The sequence below is a fragment of the Podospora pseudocomata genome (genome assembly GCF_035222375.1).
Source record: "Podospora pseudocomata strain CBS 415.72m chromosome 1 map unlocalized CBS415.72m_1, whole genome shotgun sequence".
NCBI lineage: Eukaryota > Fungi > Ascomycota > Sordariomycetes > Sordariales > Podosporaceae > Podospora > Podospora pseudocomata.
In genome coordinates, this window is record NW_026946363.1 from 6,724,494 (window position 1) to 6,745,403 (window position 20,910).

The window sequence follows — 20,910 nt, forward strand, 5'->3', positions numbered from 1 at the left end:
GAGATGGGGTTGGAAGCCGCCCAAAATCCGCACACTGTTAACCCGAACCCGGAATGAGGGTCATGTCCACCAAGACACAGAAGAGAAGTAAAGTTCGTTTTGTTTCTCGAATTCAACGCCGTTTTACTGTTGATGCCATTCATCATTTTGAGTTGCCACTGTTGTCGGTAACAATGGCTGAAGCTGTGAAAGGATCTTGCCTCTGTGAAGGCGTCAAATTCACCGTCCAGGGAACCCCTGACGCCATCTTTATCTGCTACTGCTCACACTGCAAGAAGAATGCCGGTGCTCCAGGGCAAATCGCAAGTTTGAAATCCCCCAGTGACTTTCAAGATCTCATACTAACGATCTCTCAGTCAGCCAAGTTCAAGTGCGAAAATGTGCACGTCTTGGAAGGAAGCGAGCATATCAATACATGGATTCTGAAAGACAACCTCAGTGGCTGTGAGAAACACAAGAAGTTCTGTTCTCGGTGCGGTTGCACATTGTGGACAATTCCTATGAAGCACTCTGGTAGCCATTGGATCGTTCGGACAGCTCTGTTGGAGAATGGGTAAGTAATATCCCGCTGCTATGGCAAGAAGGGTTCAGCTGACAGTACTGCTCTCTCCAGGTTCGACAAGTTCCCGTACAAGGCCGAGTTCTTCGCCTCCAGAAAGATGCCAGTTGCGGCAGCTGTGGTCAAGTCGTTCGACACAATGCCAGATGCTTAATTGGCTTTCAATATATCTTTGCCATCGTGTCCGCTTTACGCTACGCTGTGATGTGGTGGTATGTGTTTGGTTCTATCTTCGTATCCAGCTTGCCCAACTGTTCACTCATACTTGTCTTTAAAAGTGAAGTTGAAATAACAAAGGAAAAGCAAACCACGATCGGTAGGAATCTTGGCAATGTAGCCAAAAAGAGTTGGTCTGGCAATCCTGATACATTTTGGTACAAGGCGGTTGCAACCTGATTAGTCACTGAGATCATTTTGCAGACAGGCATCAAAACTCACTTCAAAGGCAATGGTGGGATGGGACCACTAGAGTTGCCGAATCAAACTATGGTCCCTTTCCTCTTGACAACGGCCAAACTGCCCTCCCATGTGTCCTTTCCAACAGAGTCATAGACACATCGACGCCTCTCCCACCAGGAATGTCCATCACTGTCTTGACCCCGTCCTTGCCCTCCTCGCTCCTGTAGTCAATGACATGGTCCGCACCGAGGCTCTTGACCAATTCAACCTTCTCTGGGCCACCAGCTGTACCAATGACCTTGGCACCGACGTGCTTGAGCAGTTGCGTCATCAAAAACCCAGCACCGCCTGCCGCCGCATGAAGCAAAACCCAGTCACCAGGCTGGACTGTGTAGGTCTCCCTGGCGAGAGCCAGCACTGTCAGACCACTCATGAAGCTGGCAGTGGCATCTTCGTAAGACACGGTATCTGGAAGCTTGAGGGTCTTGGCTGCTGGAACCGCAGAGTACTCAGCATAACCAGCATTGGCGAGCCAAATGACTCTGTCGCCGACCTTGAGGTTGAACTCCTCCGTCTTCGGCCCGAGCGCCACAACTGTGCCGGCTGCTTCTCTGCCCAGGACCTCAGGCTTTGGTGATGGGTAGAGACCGGTGCGGAAGTATGTGTCGGTATAGCTGATGCCGGAAATCTCGTTCTTCACGAGGACCTGGCCTTCGGTTGGCTGTGGGACAGCCCAGTCGGACTTGAACTGGAGAACCTCGGGGCCACCAATCTCCTCAACCACCACGGCTCTCTGAGTTGCTGGGATAGACATTGTGTTGGTTTGTGATGTCGCTAAACAAGTGGAGCGAGATAGAAAATTCAAGTGAGACTCAGTTGAAGATCTGAAGTGAAGACACAAAATCCAGTCAGAGTATTCGGTAGGAGCATGACCACAACGAACACGTCGAATTGTTTCCACCGGATTTCATCCCTCCCCGGACAGATAGCGGCATGCAGCGTCCACTTTCCCGAGTGGAGTTGCACGGATCTGGGGCGGAGGTAGAGCGGAAGCGGTCCATTTGCGGGTCCGCACATGTCCGACTTCGCCGGGACTTTGCGATAACACGATGCCGTCTTCCACTGTGGAAACACGATAAGGTAAGCAGCACAGGTGTAACTTTGTGAATCCACCCTTTCGTTCGACGTACGACTGCCAGTTTTGCAAACACCACCAAAAAATCATCCTACCTAGCAAATATTCTTTCCCAACCGTCACCATGAGCGAATGCTGTTTGAAGGGGTTTAAGTGGGACGGCGAGCCGCAGGGCAAAGAGGTTGAGGTGAGCGGCCAGACATGCTATGTCACTGGTTCCAACCCGGATGTAGGCATCATCGTGATTCACGATCTGTATGGCTGGACCTTTGGCAACACAAGGTTGCTCGCCGACAGCTATGCCGCAGAGGTTGGGGTGACCGTCTATGTCCCCGACTTGTGAGTCTATTCTCCGCAGCATCTTTGAGCTCCTGTCGCTGACAATCTCGCAGCTTTGGTGGTGTTGTTCTGTCCGCAGATCTGCTCAACAACCCGGCAGAGTGGGGCAAGCTTGATCTCCCAAACTTCATGGAGAGGAACAACAAGGCCGTCCGCGGACCAGAGATGGTTTCTTTCGCGAAGCACCTCCGCACTCAGCACGGCAAGCTTGGTGCCATTGGCTATTGCTATGGTGGCTGGGCTGCTTTCCAGCTTGGTCTCAAGTCGGATGCTCCGCTCGTCGACTGCATCGCTGCGGCTCACCCAACTTTCCTGACGAAGGAGGAGATTTCCAATGTTGGCGTACCAGTGCAGATCATGGCCCCCGAAATTGATCCTCAGTTCACCGAAGAGCTCAAGACTTACGCTGTGACTGAGATCCCCAAGTTGGGTGTGCCATTTGACTATCAGTATTTCCCTGGCCTGAGCCACGGTTTCTCCATCAGGGGTAACCGAGAAAACCCTGCTGAGGTGAAGGGTCTCGAGAGGGCGCAGAGAGTGGCGGTGACGTGGTTCAAGGAGTGGCTTGTGTAGGCATGAAGCAAACAGTCTTGATAGCAACAATACACCTACCCAACCATCCTTCCAACACAAGTTATCATGTCTGATACTTGAAGTATTCTGATGGAAATCCCGTTTTACCTGGTTGCCCTGAGCTTGAAAGCCAGTCTCTACGATAGAAAGTGGAATATTGCCTCAGCCCCCAGACACTGAGGGAACATCTGTGAGAGCATTGGCAAAGTCGTCAATTTGCAGCTGCTCAGCATTGATGGCTCATGTAATGAGGCAACAAGAGCTGCTGGCCTATAAGTTACAAATAGTTCACTGTGAGATGATTTGAACATTGTGAAGAAGAAGGTTTTTCTCTTGACGTGCTTAAAGCCCGCTCTAGAGTCTCTGAGTGGTGCTGTTGACCATGCTTGAACGTTACCATGCAAAGCAACACAGCAGCAGGACAATCAAGATGTCACATAGCACCATGGACCTTGCTAACATGTCACATGGCCGTAAGCAACAACAAGCAACAGTCCGGTGGTCTCACTCCAAGGCGGCATACCTGGTTCCGCACCATCACCGCCTGCTTTGAGCCGTGGCAAACCGTGCGGAGATAGCATACAGGGCAGATTAGAAGCTTGGCATGCATTAGTATGCGTGGTACGTACCTTATCATGACCTTCTAGAACAAGCACGATGTGGTCACTCATCTCACCGCAACAACCCTTCCGGGAAAGGCCGGCTCCTTGTTATTCAAGGTTTCATCATGTATTGGTAGCCGATATCTTGATAGCAGAGTGCAGATCTCCCTTATCTACTGCTCAGTCCAGCGATTGCTTGCGGTTGTCTAGCCTGTGTGTTCCATGTTGATACCTACCTATCCAATCCACAGAATATCCCACAGAACATCTCACAGAATATTTGACAAAAGTAACCACATACCATATCCACAATGCCTTCAGCTATCCCACAGAACGGATCTGCCCTCCACGAGGAGCCAAAGCCGTACGCCTTCTTTATGCTCCTCTCACAAGTTTTTGGCCTCCAAACTCACACACCACACAGATGGGATCCAGATCACCTCCGGACTCGCTTCGTGCAGGCCCTCTCAGAGATGTACAGAACCGAAGTACCCCTCTACGGCAAGCTCGTAGACGTCGTCAACCAAGTCGATACCACTACCCTCCAGTCCCGCGGCCAAAGCCTCAACGACCTCCCCTCCCGCTTCCAGCTTGAGCGCCATGGCGCCATCAGACTGGGCACCCAGCAAGAAATGCGCATGATCAGCCGCCTCTTCGCCGTCATGGGAATGTTCCCCGTCGGCTACTACGACCTCAAAATGGTCGGTTTTCCCCTCCACGGCACGGCTTTCCGGCCCCAGACCGAAGAATCCCTCCGAAAGAACCCCTTCCGAGTCTTCACCACCGTCCTCCGACCAGACCTCATCTCTTCCCCGAAAGTCCGGGAGATGGCCACCTCCATCCTCTCCACCAGACAGCTCTTCTCCTCTAGGCTTATCGAGCTGATCGACCAAGCGGAGACCTCTGCTCTAGCCAACCTCACGGCCGAAGACGCCAACAACCTGATTATCGAATCTCTCAAGATCTTCAAATGGCACTCCCGATCCTCTGTTCCCCTGGAGACGTACCTCACCCTGAAAAAGGAGCACCCAATGGTAGCCGACATTGTCTGCTTTCCCTCAGCACACATCAACCACCTCACCCCGCGCACCCTGGACATCGATGCCGTCCAAGCAGGGATGATTTCCCAGGGCCTCCCAGCAAAAGACCGCATCGAGGGACCTCCCAAGAGGAAGTGCGAGATCCTCCTTCGACAAACCAGCTTCAAGGCTTTGGAAGAAAGAGTCAGTTTTGCTGGTGACGCCGACCACGCCATTGACGGGACGCACACCGCCCGGTTTGGAGAGGTGGAACAGCGCGGTGCTGCTGTGACCAGAAAAGGCAGGGAGCTCTACGATGCTTTGCTCGCCAAGGCTGTTGGTCGGAGTGAAAAGGAAGACAAGGACTCTGACAAGGTGCTGAAGGAGGTGTTTGCCGAGTACCCTGATGACTGGGAGGTTCTTAGGAAGGAAGGGTTGGTGTATTTCCGCTATCGGGTTGCTGAGGACAAGGCACCCGTTGCTGGCACTCATAAGCTGGAGGGGTCAGTGCACATAAATAAACTTCTGAAAGAGGGGGTTGTGACCTGCGAGCCGATCACATATGAGGATTTCCTGCCATTCTCGGCGGCGGGTATTTTCACTTCCAACCTTGGCGGGGAGAAGGACGGTGGTACTGAGAGGAAGCTCCAAAGGACAGAAGAGGAGAGCAAGAGGAGCCGTGTGCAGCTTGAGGGGTTGCTGGGGCGCAAGATTCCAAGTGAGATTGACCTGTATGATGAGCTGCAAACTGACAGTGTGAAGGAGTGTCAGGCTCTTCTTGGGTTGAGCGAGATTGTGCTTGGGGCTTGAAGCATCTCGAGGGACTGTTTCGTAGGTAGTTTATTATGGTTATTACTTGTGCTGATGTTACATTGATTGTCGTGGCATCGTTCAGAAGCCTGTCCGTGAATCGCATTACTCAAGCTGCGAGAGGGTGAAATCATGAGGTTGGTAAAACTCCAACTGAGAAAGAAAAGGTGTCTCCCAGAACTCCGGCACATTCTCAAGGCCACCAACACCATCATTCATCATGTCTGCAGAACCTGCAAGCAGAGGGTCAAGTGCCGATGGCAACAGGTTGCTGCTGGACGTCGTTTGTTGTGGACAGGCGTATATCCTGTGAGGCGCGAGGAGAAGACTTGAATACTGCATATACGTCCCAGCCTCAACCGAGGTTGGAGGTGCCATGCCAGCAAGTGTCATCGGCTGACCAAGGTGGGTGGCTGGGTCTGGGTCGGGTACTCGTGCCATGTTGCCTACCGCGGAGCAAGAAGGTGTCTGTATATTGGAGGCACCCCTTTCCGGGAGAAGGCGCTTCGAACTTTCTTGCAAGAGGTGGTAGGATTTGGTTGCGATGCTGCTCAGCGCCGTATACTGTGAGAGGCGACGAAGGCAGAGCTCGAGTGAGACACGCCTGACGACAGATTCGTTGAAAGAGCATAGCAGGCCCATCAATAGGGTGCTGCCACACGTATGAAGGTCTATATGTTCGTTAGCAAGTTGTCTCCTTGTGACGTGCGTTTGGGATTATTGGAACCACAGCTTATGTTGTACCACCAAGCCGCAAGACTTTGGCTGCGAATGTGAATGTCTAGACACTTGACAAGAGAATCTGCTGAGAGCACACATTGTGCCGCAATGTCCGACAGCATGAGGTCTTGTACCCGCGCAACCCTCGGATTGCCCCTTGCTTGCGGAGTGACTGGTGTATGTCGTTGCTTTTGGAAGAATTGTTCGAGTGCCGGTCTCAGTATGAGAACTCTGACGTGTAGAAATCGTGTGTAGAGCCGCCTTGCTTGCCCTGAAAAGTCCGGTGAAGAGAGGCTCCCTGGGGTCGAAGCGAGGTCCTGCTGTCCATTCTCTGCAATGTTATCATACTGAAGGTGTCCAGGCAGTGCATCTCGCCATTCCATGACCCTGGTGTCCAGATCAAGCAAGGCCTGCATGTCGGAGCAGGTGTTTGTTGGGGTTTCCGCCCCATCCTCCTCTATGTCCAACACTTGACCAAGAAACTTGTAGAGCTTGATGGTCTCGATGTAGGAAGAGATTTGACTGGGACAGTTGCTTGGCTGAGTATTTCGTTTGCCCCCAACCTCAGATAGGTACTCGTCATCAATGGCCTCCGGAAGCCTCAGCTGGTCACCTCCAGATATCATGAGTGGCCTGCCAAACGACATGGAGATTTCTCGATCCAAAAGCACACAACCATACCAGACTCTTACACGCATTTCTTCCTCCAACTGACTGGGGCAACACAGCAATAGCCCCTTCTTCCGAGCATCGTGTGCACTCATATGCAAGCTCATGTTCTGTGCCATCCTGATAGCCAGACCAGTGATGTTCCAACATTTTGAGAATCGCTCTGTGCTCTGGAGATAGAAGCCCATAAGCAGAAGCAGCTGGACTGACTCGATACCAACCTCTTCGTCGATGATCTGGAGCAGATCAAACTTTTGAGTCATGTTGAAGAAACCACTGGCCCTGGCTTTGTTTACCCTACACTCCTCACATGCTAAGGGGGCCCGTTTGCGCACAGTAGGTCTCTTGGGCGCCGGACCTGAACTGTCAGCGCCTGAAGCGTTGGATCGCGATCGTTTCGTTGCGGTGGACATGGATTGTATTTCCCGGCCTTAAGGTGGGTGGATGGAATGCTGTCAAAACTTGAAACTCAGCAGCTCGGGGCTTGCAAACATAGCCATAGCAGTACCTGTGAGGCCCAGGATTGCGGGGTAAAGCAGCACACAGCTGGGTATTGTGGAGGTTATGTGGAGAACAGGTTTGGCGTCGGCGCCGGTATGCTCGGGTCAAGCGGACTTTGGCTCGCCGAGCACTGTGCTAGGGAGCGATGGCCAGTTCAGGCCTGCAAGGATAATTCTCGGACAAATGCGGGGAACACAATGGGGAACTGATCACTGTGACGGTGTGTGATGAACAAGTCCAAGGCAAGGCGATGACATCCATTGAGAAACTATCGAAGCAAATCTAGGCTACTCCTTTTTTTTTCCTATTTCGGGCCCTTCATGAAGAGGTCCCAAGCGTCCATGACCTTGTCCAGCACCTCTTGCTTCATGAGCTTCTGCAAAATGTCTCTTCGCCCAGTCTCTTCAGGGATCTCGCCAGAGACAAACCGAGACTGGTCTTCTTCACCCTGCTCAGGAGCGTAATACACCATAGCGCCCTCTTGTGCCCCTATCTTGTACGCTGGCCAAGGAGCCTCGCCATGAATGAAAGCAATGGCGTCCTCGGTCTGCTTATCGCTTGCCTTTTGCTGACCAACAGGAAGAAGCTCACGATAGTTCTGCAGGACAAACACGATGTCGAGGATGTGCGTCGCATGGCCCTTCCACGGCCCATCCCAAGGGTTCGGAACGTTGAAGTGGCAGAGGAATGCCTCGAGCCCGGCCTGCGACCAAGACCTGATGAAGGTTCTCGCTCCAAGGCCAAAGCAAATGTCGGTTGCGAGGTCGAGAACAGCCTTGAGAGACTCTTGCGAGTTGGCGGTGGCGGAGGCGTTGAGGCCGTACCCAGAGATGATTTTGGGCGCCAGCTCTCGGTCGATGGGATCCAGAGTGGCAGCCAGGAAAGTCGCCATGGTCTTTGGCATTATGTTTACTCTAGCAGCCAATCTTGGGCCGTAGGCGTTGCCATCCATCTTACAATCGCCAAACATGATTCGCTTGCACCATTGCATTCCTGGGAACAACTCTGCTGTCCGAGCTGGGTCGGCCATCTGAGCATAGGATGTGGTTCTTGGAATCAAGTCGCCATCGACAATGGGCGCCATTGGCACTTTGCGTGCAATCTTCTCCCTGATATCCTCCATCGGGACCTTCAACAGTCGCTGAACTTGGGCCGTCTCGTCAGTTTCTGAGATGTCAAGAACCTGCAACGCCCTCTTAAACGACCCCTCGGCAAGTTCTGGCTGCTTGGCTTTGACCAGAGAGGAACCGCTCATCGAAATCAGCTGGTTGAACAACGGCTCCTTGGAGTGGAGATGGAAAGTGCCCGATGCCGCACCCGAACTCTCGCCAATATAGGTTACGCGGTGCTCATCACCACCGAACCCTGCAATGTGGTGCTTGATCCAGAGCAAGCCCTGTCTCTGATCATCAAGGCCGTTGTTTGGCTTGTAGCCTGCAGCCTTCATGGCAGAAGAGTAGAGGAAGCCAGGGACACCCAATCGGTAACTGGGGTAACGTCAATAACCTGGGGTTTTTGATTTTGGTGGATGAATCTTACTTGATACCCACAGCAATGATTGGCTTCCCAATCTTGACACTTCTCTGGACGATACGAGCGAGATCATACTGTGGGTAAGAACTGCTCCCCGTCGCAAAGGCACCGCCATGGACAAGGGCCAAAACTGGCCATTCAGGACCGTCTGCCTGGAGATCAGGTACAGCGATGTTGAGGGTCAGACATTCCGTGTCTGACTGCCCAAACTCTGGAGACTCCAGAGACTGCTGAATCAGTGCGTGCTCCCATTGGCAGCCGTTCGCTGGGCTCAATGGAATGGGCGCGAGGGTTGTTGCGTCAAAGATGCTGTATTGGACACGGGGGTGGTCTGATGGGTACGACTTCAAGAGCTCAGCACGTGAGAAGCGATCTTTCAAAGTCGCATACTGAACACCAAGAAACTGTGTAACGCCGACTTTCTTCACCACCCCACGAATTGGCCCAATGGTTGGGTGTTGGAGAATAGGGGTCTGTTCGGACATGACGACAACTTTTGGTACAAGAAAACTGATGATGGAGGTGTGGGCCGGGAATAGCTCCAAACTCAGAATTCGAGCAAGATCTGTCTCAATATCATCGCCATCACAAAACCGTCTTCCCCTCCCCTCAGGCGATGGATCGGATCCGCCTGACAGCTTGTGGCGGGTGTTTGCGGGCCTCAAAGCACCAGATCAAAACACCCGCCTTATCGCCGCACCCCACAAGACTCTAGGTAGTGACGACCAAATCCGCCTTGGCACACCACGGTCAACTATTGATCTGATAAGACGAGGTGTCTCCATGTTAGCATGTTTTGAAGAACATCACATTGAGATTGCACGATTGCCATTGCCAATTACACAACCGTCACATCTCGCACTCATTCGGCCCAGTCACGCAACACTTCGACATGGCAACCACGGAGAAACTCGTCAGTCCCTCCTCCATCGGCCACTTCGGCATTAGAACAACCCCTGAAAAGTTCGAGGCCATGGTCAAGTGGCACCTCGACTTCTTCGGTGGACGCGAGGTACTTCGAAACGCCAAGGCCAGCTTCATCCAGTGGGACGAAGAGCACCACAGAATGGTCATCGTGCAAGACGACAGCCACGAGCAGATCCCAGCCGACAAGCGCCCTACAGCAGCAACAGTCTACCACATCGCTTTCACACTCAACTCTCTCGAGGATCTTGCCACCAGCTACGAGCAGAAGAAGGCCCGCGGCATCCTGCCCACTGGCCTGTCAACCATGGCATGAGCACCTCGATGTACTACTTTGATCCGGATGGAAATGAGTTTGAGATGCAGGTCAACAACTTCGACACAGCGGATGAAGCTCTGGAGTTCATGAAGACTCCAGAATATGCGACGAACCCGATTGGCGTGGATATTGATATTGAAGAGTGGCTGGCACGGGTCAAGAGCGGGGAGGATGAGAAGACCCTCAAAAAGTGTCCGGTTATTGGGCAGAGGCTTAGCCGGTATGAGAACTCGATTTATTGGAAGAAGCCAGAAGAAGCGTGAGGATTGTTGATGTGATTGGGAACAGTGGGGGGTATATCGTAGGGAAGAATTGAATAAGGAATCGTTTGTGACCGACAATAAAGATTATGTATGCTTCGCGAAGTTTCAACCGTGGACTAGTGACCCCTTGTGATGAGGGCACTGTAAATGGCAACAGCACCAAGTGCCGTGATGTTTCATGCACATTCCCATTCCCCTGGATAAGCTTGGGTAGGTTCTCTTGGGCCTGAACGTTGGAAAACTTGCCTTAACGGTGTTGGTCTCAAATCATGGTGGTCTGGTTGGCCTGTCGAGCAGAGTGGTGAATCCGCCATCGGTCCGGGATTGTATCGCGAGGAAGCTGAATCCATCCGGGATCAAAATCCCCGACACCCTCAACCCATGTCAATACCAAGCTGGAACAAGGGTATCGCCATCAAAATCACGACATCACAAAGACAAAGAGACATGGAAAGAGTAGCAAAGATATTGTAAGACAGAAATTGTATTCAGATATGGTCAGTCGTGCCAATCAAGGGCTTCCCAGAGCTCATGACCTCAATGAAGGTCTTGGGAGCCTTCTTCTCGAAGAACATCTTCTGGCTCTGAAGACTTCTCGTGATAACATCAATAGCGAAGGGGAACATCTCCCTCTCATAGGCAGCAACAGCCTCCTCGCTGACGCCCAATTCCTTCAACTTTCCAGCAAGGATGATCGCATCTCTCATGGCGCAGTTGACACCATCACCAACGAATGGTGTCGTGACATGAGCAGCATCGCCAATCAACGTCACACCCGGGACAGTCTTCCAGTTGAGACTGTCCGTGGGGAAGTAGTACATGATCCAAGGTCTGAAGGGACCCTGACTTTGATTGATGATCTCCTTCATCTCATCCGAGTAAGGACCAAAGAGGTCATCTCCCAAAAGGTACTTCTTGAACGCGTCCCAATCCTTGATGTCGACGAGACCGGCGTCGGCAAAGTTCTCGGGGCCGGGAATGCCGACGTCGACGCGGTAGTGCCCGTCGCCTTGTCTGCTGTTGAACATGTGGACACCCTTGCCCATGACGATCATGGACCCCATGCGGCAGAGCTCCTTCATCTTTTCGTAGTATGGACCGCCAGGGAGGATCTTGGTGGTGACGAACAGATTGCCGCTGTATTGTGGCTTTGCGTCGGTTACATGTCGAGCGCTGTCAATACCTAGGTAGCTGAAACTCTCCAGAGCGGAAGGGAAATGGTCGACGAGGGATTTCTTACCAAATGCCGCACCTTGGACCAGGTACCATCGGCGCCGACTACAAGACCGAACCCCGAAGCAGTGGTTCCATTAGCGAAGTTGAGAACGATCTGCTTGTTCTCGTCCCGGGTGGTGCTGGCAACTGGCTTCTTCCAGTGAGTCTTCTCCTTGGGGATGCCACTGAGGAGGACCTTTCTGAGAGCCCAGCGGTCGATCTCAGGGGCATCACGGCCCTCACCAAAGTCGAAGAAATTCTCGCCCTTTTGGCTGAAGAGGCGATGGATGGTGGCATCGCCGTAGCGGGCGTACTTCTTGAACTCTTCAAAGACACCAGCGTCCTTCAACGCTCTTTGACCGCTGCCAGGGTGGAGATCGAGGCAGCCACCACGAGGTGGGACATCCTCAGCACTGCTTTCATAGATGACGTAGTCGCAACCGCCCTGCTTCTCGAGGAGAGCACCAAGAGCCAGGCCTGACGGGCTGGCACCAACAATGCAGATCTTGTTGTTGTTGTTGTTGTTGTTGTTGTTGCTGTTGCAAGAAGACATGGTGGATGTGGTGGTCTTGGTGGAACGGAAAAGGTTGAGGATGGGTTCAAAGATGCAAGACAGATGAGGGATTAGCATAAAAATATGAGCCGAAGGGAAATAGGGTATCAGATGAGCGAGGGTGTGATGGTGGACTTGAGCCCATTCTGATATCGTGAGTTTCCTGTATTAATAGAACGCTGGTGTTCACGTCCGCACATCAGACATCCCCATTATTCTTCGATCCAGCTCGCGACTCAGCACGGTGGATCAATTGCGGGGTCCCCGCAAACATGAAGCTTCCCGTCATCCGTCTGCCGTCATCGCGAGGTTCAGCGTGCAGCCTGATCTCGGGTTTAAAGCGGAATGCCTCATATCTAGCGGTCTTTGGTGGTTTGGGGCGTTGCGGACGCCTTGCGGGAGGTCTAACGTTGATCATTTGATCTATTTGGACCCCTGAACGCGGCACTTGGCATCTGGGGAAGTGCGGGGTGTGTTTTGCGGGGTTTCAATGCTACTGAGCTTGGCCTCATGGTGGATGCCCGGGCTTGGGGATGGGGATGGTTTACAAAGACCGCTGGTTGGTGCCATGCTATGCCCTGGTCGTTGGATCCAAGACGTTGGGACAGTTTTTCTGGGATGGAGTGTGATTGAAGGGGTTCAAGATTTGAGTAGCTTGGGTATGTCAACAAACGACGTTCAGGGGCTCAGGGGCAGTAAAGTGGGTCCCGCCTGACCTCTGTCAAAAGTCAGAAACTTGAAGGACGGGAGATGCTAGTCTGTGTCAAACTACCCAGTGAAATTAATATCTTGAAGTTCTTATAATTGTTCTAGGTTATTTACGAGCCCAGGATTCTGTCCTAGCATCATTGGTCCTTTGTTTGAGCTTGGTTACTAACATGACAATAAGGTAGAGGTAGTTAGCTTACCTAGTATGCAGTATCGATATCTAAGCTTCATTTTACTGCTATGAAGTCATGGTTCATGATCCTGACTGCGTATCAGACACTGCAAAGCCGGAGGAACTTGCAGTCCCCTCGCTGACCAGGTTCTTTATATCACGGCTTTTACACTTAGATTCTTCATTTTGTGCGGTGCAAGATTACTCAAGCAGGTAGGCAATGGGATGCTGATGCGGATGTCAAAATACTTATTAGTATCAGTCACTGCAGTACAGTAGATCAGTATGGCTTGATTGAACCTGGTCACCGTGAGATCATATCACAATGTCTAATTGAGGAGATATATGACTAATATGATTAAGGTAGGTAACTTGCAAACGATTCTGAAAATCAGGTTTGCTTTGCCCGAATAAAATGTGTGATCTAAGAAACCGGGAGATCTAGACCACAGTTTCGGTCCTGTCCACCGCCCGATTGACTTGTGCCTCTGACAGATTCCTCAATGACTTTTTCTTTACTCGATAATTGACCAGAAACCATACAAATAACGTTAATGCGGTTGGCGGGATGCATATCTCAACGTAGAGCGCAAAGGCCCCTGTGTGCAGGTGCCACTGCCGTTAAAACTCCTCGGATCCCTTTACCTGAATAATTCCACTTTGCAAGAATTTCTGGTAACAAGATTAGAAGATATCAAGCAGCTAGATGTGAGGCAGTTCCTTAACGATATGAACGTAGCAGGTAGGAAAAGGATGGCAACAACGGTGACAACGTGCATCGAAACTGTTTCCTTCTCCACCCAGACTGTCATTTCCAGGGAAATCTGATGTTCAGAACTGACCATCCAGCGATAATATTAGAGGGTGACCCCTGCATCTGTTTCAGGGACGCCACGGCACGGGCCACTACGCTTCCCTTTCGGCCCCGCACAGCAAATCCTTTTCTGACGGATTTAGTAGCCTTGGTATGACTGCGCTTACCTTTTTACATTATTCCAACTGCGTATCTTAAGGTATCTTTTCCTGAGGAGCCTATTTAAGACGATCGCAAGGGAGATTAGAAGTGATTTCATGTCGTTGTTTATGTAGCTATCGATTATCGAGGATGCCTTCCATAGTTCTGCCTGCAGATGGCGGCCTCAAAACGTTTTGGGAAGTTTCTATTGGCGCGTGAGCCAGCCACATCATGTCGTTGGGCTTCAACTCCGCGGCAACCGCTCAGAAAATCCATCGTCGATCTCTTCAACTATGTTTGACACAACTGCGACAGATACATCCCTAATCGAGAGTGCACGAGAAGGTCATGGCTGGCAGTCTAAGGAAGAGGTTTGGATTGTTCAGATGGAAAAAAGAGAGTCGGGAGAAGTCGAAGGCACAGGACGGTCCAGAAATACATGGCAGCATCGCCTCAGCGAATTCATCAGAAGGTACGGATCAGCGGTGAACCCTCCTTCCCCTGCTGACAGGCTCTAGTTTCCGTTCTTCGCCCTGAGCAAGCCGCTTCATCGACCACAGTAACCCCTTCACTCCCGCAATCGACGATAAATGCCTCTCAAACACCCGCTCCAGCAGTACCGCCTACCCCATCAAGCAAAACATTGCCCGTTCTGAGCAACACCAGCGATAAGGCCGCAAAGGCACCTCAAACGGCAACAGATGGTCAAGCAGTAGAGATAGGAGAGAACTTGGTTGCGTATGTCTCTCTTTGGGATAGAGCCTACGATGCCCTCAAGGAAGAAGAACCCGATCGAGTCACTGAGTATGAGCAGCTTTTGTCTAGGGTGCTTATTAGAGGTATGCCATCAACCCGGCTTAAACTATTTCGCTCGCGTTAATTTAGGAGAATATAGTCCCATCTATATCCCAGCTAGCGTCGAACCAGACGGACGATGTTAAGATTGCGAATCAAGTCCCCCAGAACGATCCGATCGCACGCCGAAAGAAGCTGAAAGAGATAACGGAACTTGGTCTGAAGCATATGGAAGACAAGAAGGTTAGCACAACACTACTGGGACACGAGATTGTCCTCCAGGATGTCGTGGCAAAGGTCGCCGGAGCTGTGGAGTGGGTCGAGGGCCATGTCAAGGACGCCATCAAGGACCTACCATACGCCTCCATCGTCATGGCAGGCGTGTCCCTCGTGCTCCCCCTCCTGAAGAACCCCGCCGCCGCTGAAGAAGCGAACCGGGATGGGTTTACCTACGTCACGTCACAGATGCGTTACTTCGCCGCAATGGAGTCGTTGTTGTTACCTCAAGACACGAAGCCCGACTTGAAGGACGACCTTACGGAGCGTCTTGTTGACTTATATAAACTCATCATTGACTTTCAAGTACAGAGCGTCATTCGGTTCTACCGCACTCAAACCAAGAACTTCTTCCGAGGAGCCATCAACTACGACGGCTGGGATCAGAAGCTGCAGTACATCAAGGATACCGACGTGGCGCTAGTTTCGAGGTTTGAGACGACTATGTCTGCTAGCCGTCTTCAGGTGTTGAGGGATCTTGCTGGGAGAGCAGAGGAATCACGCATAGCCCTTAACAGCCTGCTTGCCAAGGTACAGGAACATATCGAAGTCTCTCGACAACAATTAGGCGTTCTTCAGAAGATCAGCCAGCATATAACGGATCCCCAGGACCATGCCTGTCTGCAAGGTCTCCGAATAACCGATCCGCATGACGATAAGAGCCGTATCGAGCAAGCCAAAGGCGGCCTTCTGACAGGCTCGTACTGCTGGGTCCTCGACAACGACGATTTCAGACAATGGCGCAACAATCAAGACAGCCGGCTGCTATGGATCAAGGGCGACCCCGGCAAGGGCAAGACGATGCTGCTCTGCGGAATTATCGACGAGTTGACAAAGTCGATCCCTAACACTACGACTGTCTCGTTCTTCTTCTGCCAGGCTACTGATGCGCGTATAAATAACGCCACGGCTGTCCTTCGCGGCCTGATATTCCTTCTTGTCAGCCACCAGCCATCGCTCATCTCGCACGTACGGCAAAGGTACGATCAGGCGGGGAAGCAACTCTTCGAGGATGCAAATGCCTGGGAGGCGCTGTCGAAGATCTTCACCAACATTCTTGAGGATCCGCACCTGCAAAGCACCTACCTGGTCATTGACGCGCTCGACGAGTGTACCGGAGACTTGAGCCGACTCCTCAACTTTATCGCCAAGACGTCGTCGACATACTCGGATGTCAAGTGGATCGTATCCAGTCGCAACTGGCCGAATATCGAGAAGGGTCTTGACGATGCGACACAGAAAGTAAGACTATGTCTTGAGTTGAACGAAGAATCTGTGTCTGCGGCTGTTGCCAATTATATCCAGTCCAAAGTCGATTTGTTAGCGAAACAAAACCAGTACGATAACGACACGCGAGACGCTGTCCGGGCCTACTTGTCGTCGAACGCATACGGCACTTTCCTCTGGGTAGCCTTGGTCTGCCAGGAACTTGCCGGTATCTCGGGATGGGAAGCTGAAGAAATGCTGACGGCGCTTCCGCCCGGACTAGATGCCCTCTACGAGCGGATGATGAGCCAGATCTGTAGTTCAAGAAACTCCCAGCTCTGCAAAAATATATTGGCCGTCGTCTCGGTTGTGCGTCGGCCAATTACGTTGGATGAACTGCCGTCTCTGGTGGATATGCCCCCTCGATGCTCTGGCAGTCGCGACGTTCTGGCAGAAATCGTAGGGCTTTGTGGCTCTTTTCTGACGCTCCGAGATCACACTATCGCGTTCGTTCATCAGTCTGCCAAGGACTTTTTGGTCCAAAAGGCATCTAGGGAAATCTTCCCTTCCGGGATACAACATGTACACCGCTCTATCTTCTCACGATCGCTACGAGTTTTGGCCAATATACTGCGTCGTGACATCTACGGCCTCAGCGCTCCTGGATTCCCCATCGACCAAGTTAAGCAGCCCAATCCAGATCCGCTAGCTGCAGCGCGGTATTCGTGTGTATATTGGATTGACCATCTGAGTGAATGCGACGCCACCCGCGATGAGGTCGAGTCCATTGACAGGTTTCTGCGTCGGAGCTACCTTTACTGGCTTGAAGCTCTGAGTCTTCTCCGTATGATGTCGGGTGGAGTCATTGCTATAGGGCGGCTCGAGGGCCGGCTAGTAAGCACCGAACTATTAAATACTGGAAAACTAGACTAAAATTGTTACAGGAACGCGAGAATCGGGGGCAGTTAACAAGCTTTGTTCGCGATGCACACCGGTTTGCTCTAGCCTACAGATGGATAATAGAGCAAGCCCCTCTTCAAGCATATGCATCAGCCCTTGTATTTGCACCAACTGGCAGCTTGGTAAAGAAAATCTTCAAGGAAGAAAAGCCTTGATGGCTTAGTACGGGACCAGTTGTAGAAATGCAATGGAATGCCTGCACACAGACGTTAGAGGGCCATGGCGACTTGGTCTGGTCGGTCGTGTTCTCGCCGGACGGCCAGCGCGTGGCATCGGGCTCGGGCGACAGGACCATCAAGATCTGGGATACGGCATCGGGAACCTGCACACAGACGTTAGAGGGCCATGGCAGCTCGGTCTTGTCGGTCGCGTTCTCGCCGGACGGCCAGCGCGTGGCATCGGGCTCGCGCGATAAGACCATCAAGATCTGGGATACGGCATCGGGATCCTGCACACAGACGTTAGAGGGCCATGGCAGCTGGGTCTTGTCGGTCGGGTTCTCGCCGGACGGCCAGCGCGTGGCATCGGGCTCGGGCGACAGGACCATCAAGATCTGGGATACGGCATCGGGATCCTGCACACAGACGTTGGAGGGCCATGGCGACTTCGTCTTGTCGGTCGCGTTCTCGCGGGACGGCCAGCGCGTGGCATCGGGCTCGGATGACAACACCATCAAGATCTGGGATACGGCATCGGGATCCTGCACACAGACGTTAGAGGGCCATGGCGACTTGGTCTGGTCGGTCGCGTTCTCGCCGGACGGCCAGCGCATGGCATCGGGCTCGGATGACAAGACCATCAAGATCTGGGATACGGCATCGGGATCCTGCACACAGACGATAAATGTTGGTTTAACTGCTACCCATCTATCGTTCGACCATGCCAACGCTTACATCAACACGAATATCGGGCGTATCCAAATAGCCACGGCTACCATGGAAAGTCCAAATTAGCTGAGTAGTCCGGTGTGTTATTCGTATGGTTTAGGACAAGACTACCGCTGGATTACTTGCAATAACAAGAACGTGTTATGGTTGCCACCAGAATACTATGCACGTGCTTTTGCCGTGCAAGGGCGCAAAATGGTTCTTGGCTGTTACTCAGGACGTGTTGTAATATTCTCATTCTCTCGAGATGTTTGACATTTTAATCTTCGGCTTCTTTCTCTCTTTTATTTTTTTTTCTCGTTTACCACCAAAGGGGTGTGGGGGACTGAGTATATTTATAGAACAAATAATTCTTGCATTTTCAATCCTGCAAAGACGATGCATATATCCCCGTTTAGGTGGCAATATCATGGTGTGCAGCTTCTTCCAAAACGACAGATGAGTCGATGACGTAAAATAAGCTTGTGGTAATGGCAATTGGCCCTAGCAGTGGTTCGAAGGAGGCGTAGCGTTACCACGCGCTCCGGCTAGCTTGCCACAGAGATTTGGAACTGGTGGATTAGTGTTAAACCGAGGTCGCTCTTTGATTGAGGTGTTCAACTGCCGTAGGGATATAATTGGTCCGTACAAAATCTTGCTGGTGTTCCTCTGGTGGCGTTTTTGGGTGTGGGCTCTTCGTTGTTGCGCAGTAAGTGTCGCCGTCTTTGTCAAACGCAAAAGGAGTCGATGAAGTCTGGAGAGACAAAGGTTCGAACTAGAGAGAGAGCCATAATCCAGTGATTTGTGAAGTTTTGCCACTTGTTGATAAATGCGTTTATGTTAGAAACACGGAACCGACGACATGATAAAGGCTTATAGCTCTCCATGCAAAGTCAACCACCGTTTGGTTTGGCTTGGTAGCATGAATCACTTTGTCATATAATAGTGGAATCTGCATCCTCAGGAATCTAGAATCTGGGATCTGGGATCTGTAGCTGGGCTCGAGGGAGTAAACAACCTTATATTTGTCCAATACGCGGTGAGGCTAGGCTGAGGGGTTCCGCTGTGCCGCAGGGATCAATAAACCCAGCCGAATCTTCAACAAAGGCGTGACTTAAGGCAGCATAGCACGATCATGAAAACGGGCTGGCAAAGTTAGTATTTATCTAGTCAAAAGAGTAGAATTGGGCAGTTGACTATCATGCATTTTGGGAATGCATTCTCCATGTATGCCTCATTGGCACTAGAATCCCGAAATTTATTTTTGCCGCCCCATTTTTATTTTCAAGTTTTATTTTCCGTTGGCGCTTATGCGCCTGAGGCCATTGGAAGATAGGGGGGAGTGAATGTAAAAAGGGAAAGAGAAATCTTCCTCAATTTTTGGCAGTATGTCTTCCAGAATCAGCATTGGATTTCCCTCGAACTGATAGTCTGGGTGTATTTGTCCGAAAAGGTAAAATGTGCATTGACACGATGAAATAACACCTTTTCGAATCGGCGCAGGTTATTCCACATGCCAAAGCAGGTAATCTCGCGACACCACACCTGCGAGGCTAGAAAGCGGAAAATCTTCAGAACGAGCACAACGCTCTAGTAGTCTGTGGTGCGAGTCTTCTGTAGAGCCAGTCATCATTCGTCAACACCCATAAAGTTCCTAAACGAAAAAGAAAGTTACGAACCACCAGAGGACCCGATGCAAGGCAGAATTTGACAGCTACCCAAGAGAGGTTATGGGTATACCAAAAGATATTGATACACAGCTACGCGCTGGACATGTTACATGAGAACTTCAGGTTCTAGGGTGAGTACCTCTTTATCTAGTCTTGCCGGTTCACATTCAGGTAAGGTAGGCTTGCACTGTCCCGTGTCCTGTTCCGTATCTACAAGAGCTTCAGAATAGATCGAGATCTCACTGGTGCCTTACTATATCTTCCCAAGCTATTATTGTGGTAGATTTTAGTCTGTCAAGAGTCTGGTTAGTTGGCGACACATATCATCAGCTCTCATGATAGCATAGCCGTCAATACATGTTGAATGGCGATACGACATGGTATAATTTGAGTGAATATTCAATACATGTGTACGTATTTAATACCGACTAAGGTACGTAGCAAGAAGAAAAGACATTATTACTCCGGAACCTCAACAATATGGTCTGCTTCCACTCTCCTACGTTCACGTCTTAGTGCTCTCCTCTCCGCTAAGCTCACTGAGCTGCCTTCGTTGGAAGTGTTCCTTCTATCTCCTTCCTCCGTACCTCTGAGAGAATCGTGTTCCAAGAGACTTATCGTGCTCGCGCTCTTTGGTAACGACCACCTTGACGAGGAAGGTCTTAGGGTCCTGTGCAGAAGCGATATGCTCGGTGTTCTAGGAAGAGCGGTAGTGTTCGGCGATAAGACAGTTAAAGCTTCATCCTCGTCAACATGCTTTGCCTTTTGCTTCCTCTCGTTGTCACCTTTACTCGCACCGGCAAGCTTTGATCGGTCGTCTTGTTCGGATTCTCGATTTGGCTTATTGCTCAAGTCATCCCCAACAGATAATTTCTGCTGCAATGGCAAGGTGTTAGGGGCTGATACGTTTCTGATTGAGGTTCCGGCAAGATCCCGAGTTCGGGGACGGCTTTCAAAATTGAGTGAAAGATTTTTGGATGTTATTGTCTCGCCGTTGACTTCCACAACGACCTTTAATGATGCCCCGTCAACGCTGGTGAGGCACGAGTAGCAAAAGTAGCGATATCTCTGGCCATGAGAATTTGTGCTGAAGGGAAGATCGTCAAATGGAATTGGAGAGCAGAAGTCAATCGTGCACAGATTCTTGACCTCTGGTTCGATTCTAGTAG

General features: G+C 51.2%; 9 protein-coding genes across 9 annotated transcripts; 5 read left to right on the forward strand and 4 right to left on the reverse strand.

Annotated features, from left to right (window-relative positions):
• Nucleotides 1–53: 53 nt before the first annotated feature.
• On the forward strand, nt 54–713 carry QC762_121760 (uncharacterized protein; the record flags this gene model as incomplete). Its single annotated transcript, XM_062886597.1, has 3 exons — nt 54–87; nt 211–553; nt 614–713. The coding sequence occupies 3 exons, from the start codon at nt 54–56 to the stop codon at nt 711–713; spliced, it is 477 nt and encodes a 158-aa protein (XP_062749716.1).
• A 330-nt stretch (nt 714–1,043) lies between these two features.
• ZTA1 (NADPH:quinone reductase) lies at nt 1,044–1,772 on the reverse strand (the record flags this gene model as incomplete). Its single annotated transcript, XM_062886598.1, has 1 exon — nt 1,044–1,772. One exon carries the CDS (start codon nt 1,770–1,772, stop codon nt 1,044–1,046), a length of 729 nt encoding a protein of 242 aa, XP_062749717.1.
• Nucleotides 1,773–2,184: 412 nt separating this feature from the next.
• Nucleotides 2,185–3,005, forward strand: QC762_121790 (uncharacterized protein; the record flags this gene model as incomplete). The annotated part of the gene is made up of 2 exons (XM_062886599.1): nt 2,185–2,432; nt 2,486–3,005. Exons 1-2 carry the CDS (start codon nt 2,218–2,220, stop codon nt 3,003–3,005), a joined length of 735 nt encoding a protein of 244 aa, XP_062749718.1. The 5' UTR covers nt 2,185–2,217.
• A 739-nt stretch (nt 3,006–3,744) lies between these two features.
• QC762_121800 (uncharacterized protein) lies at nt 3,745–5,449 on the forward strand. Its single transcript, XM_062886600.1, has 2 exons — nt 3,745–3,971; nt 4,032–5,449. Exons 1-2 carry the CDS (start codon nt 3,919–3,921, stop codon nt 5,434–5,436), a joined length of 1,458 nt encoding a protein of 485 aa, XP_062749719.1. The 5' UTR covers nt 3,745–3,918; the 3' UTR covers nt 5,437–5,449.
• Nucleotides 3,784–7,223, reverse strand: QC762_121810 (uncharacterized protein). Its single transcript, XM_062886601.1, has 2 exons — nt 6,167–7,223; nt 3,784–6,107 (listed from the first exon to the last, which is right to left on the reverse strand). The coding sequence occupies exons 1-2, from the start codon at nt 7,086–7,088 to the stop codon at nt 5,542–5,544; spliced, it is 1,488 nt and encodes a 495-aa protein (XP_062749720.1). The 5' UTR covers nt 7,089–7,223; the 3' UTR covers nt 3,784–5,541.
• A 349-nt stretch (nt 7,224–7,572) lies between these two features.
• Nucleotides 7,573–9,441, reverse strand: QC762_121820 (uncharacterized protein). Its single transcript, XM_062886602.1, has 2 exons — nt 8,866–9,441; nt 7,573–8,813 (listed from the first exon to the last, which is right to left on the reverse strand). Exons 1-2 carry the CDS (start codon nt 9,342–9,344, stop codon nt 7,631–7,633), a joined length of 1,662 nt encoding a protein of 553 aa, XP_062749721.1. The 5' UTR covers nt 9,345–9,441; the 3' UTR covers nt 7,573–7,630.
• Nucleotides 9,442–9,751: 310 nt separating this feature from the next.
• QC762_121830 (uncharacterized protein) lies at nt 9,752–10,099 on the forward strand (the record flags this gene model as incomplete). The annotated part of the gene is made up of 1 exon (XM_062886603.1): nt 9,752–10,099. The coding sequence occupies one exon, from the start codon at nt 9,752–9,754 to the stop codon at nt 10,097–10,099; it is 348 nt and encodes a 115-aa protein (XP_062749722.1).
• Nucleotides 10,100–10,853: 754 nt separating this feature from the next.
• QC762_121840 (uncharacterized protein) lies at nt 10,854–12,211 on the reverse strand (the record flags this gene model as incomplete). Its single annotated transcript, XM_062886604.1, has 2 exons — nt 10,854–11,528; nt 11,606–12,211. The coding sequence occupies 2 exons, from the start codon at nt 12,209–12,211 to the stop codon at nt 10,854–10,856; spliced, it is 1,281 nt and encodes a 426-aa protein (XP_062749723.1).
• Nucleotides 12,212–14,065: 1,854 nt separating this feature from the next.
• On the forward strand, nt 14,066–18,158 carry QC762_0022210 (uncharacterized protein; the record flags this gene model as incomplete). Its single annotated transcript, XM_062883101.1, has 4 exons — nt 14,066–14,440; nt 14,487–14,807; nt 14,864–17,089; nt 17,419–18,158. The coding sequence occupies exons 1-4, from the start codon at nt 14,317–14,319 to the stop codon at nt 18,156–18,158; spliced, it is 3,411 nt and encodes a 1,136-aa protein (XP_062749724.1). The 5' UTR covers nt 14,066–14,316.
• Between the last annotated feature and the right edge of the window lie 2,752 nt (nt 18,159–20,910).

Excerpts from the sequence above, each read along its gene's own strand:
- QC762_121800 (XM_062886600.1), top strand. The coding sequence starts at position 3,919 with ATGCCTTCAGCTATCCCACAGAACGGATCTGCCCTCCACGAGGAGCCA. Across the intron at positions 3,972-4,031 it reads CTCCACGAGGAGCCAAAGCC|ATGGGATCCAGATCACCTCC; the intron begins GTACGCCTTCTT and ends CACACCACACAG.
- QC762_121810 (XM_062886601.1), bottom strand. The coding sequence starts at position 7,088 with ATGACTCAAAAGTTTGATCTGCTCCAGATCATCGACGAAGAGGTTGGT. Across the intron at positions 6,108-6,166 it reads TTGGTGGTACAACATAAGCT|ACCTTCATACGTGTGGCAGC; the intron begins GTGGTTCCAATA and ends ACGAACATATAG.
- QC762_121820 (XM_062886602.1), bottom strand. The coding sequence starts at position 9,344 with ATGTCCGAACAGACCCCTATTCTCCAACACCCAACCATTGGGCCAATT. Across the intron at positions 8,814-8,865 it reads ATCATTGCTGTGGGTATCAA|TTACCGATTGGGTGTCCCTG; the intron begins GTAAGATTCATC and ends ACGTTACCCCAG.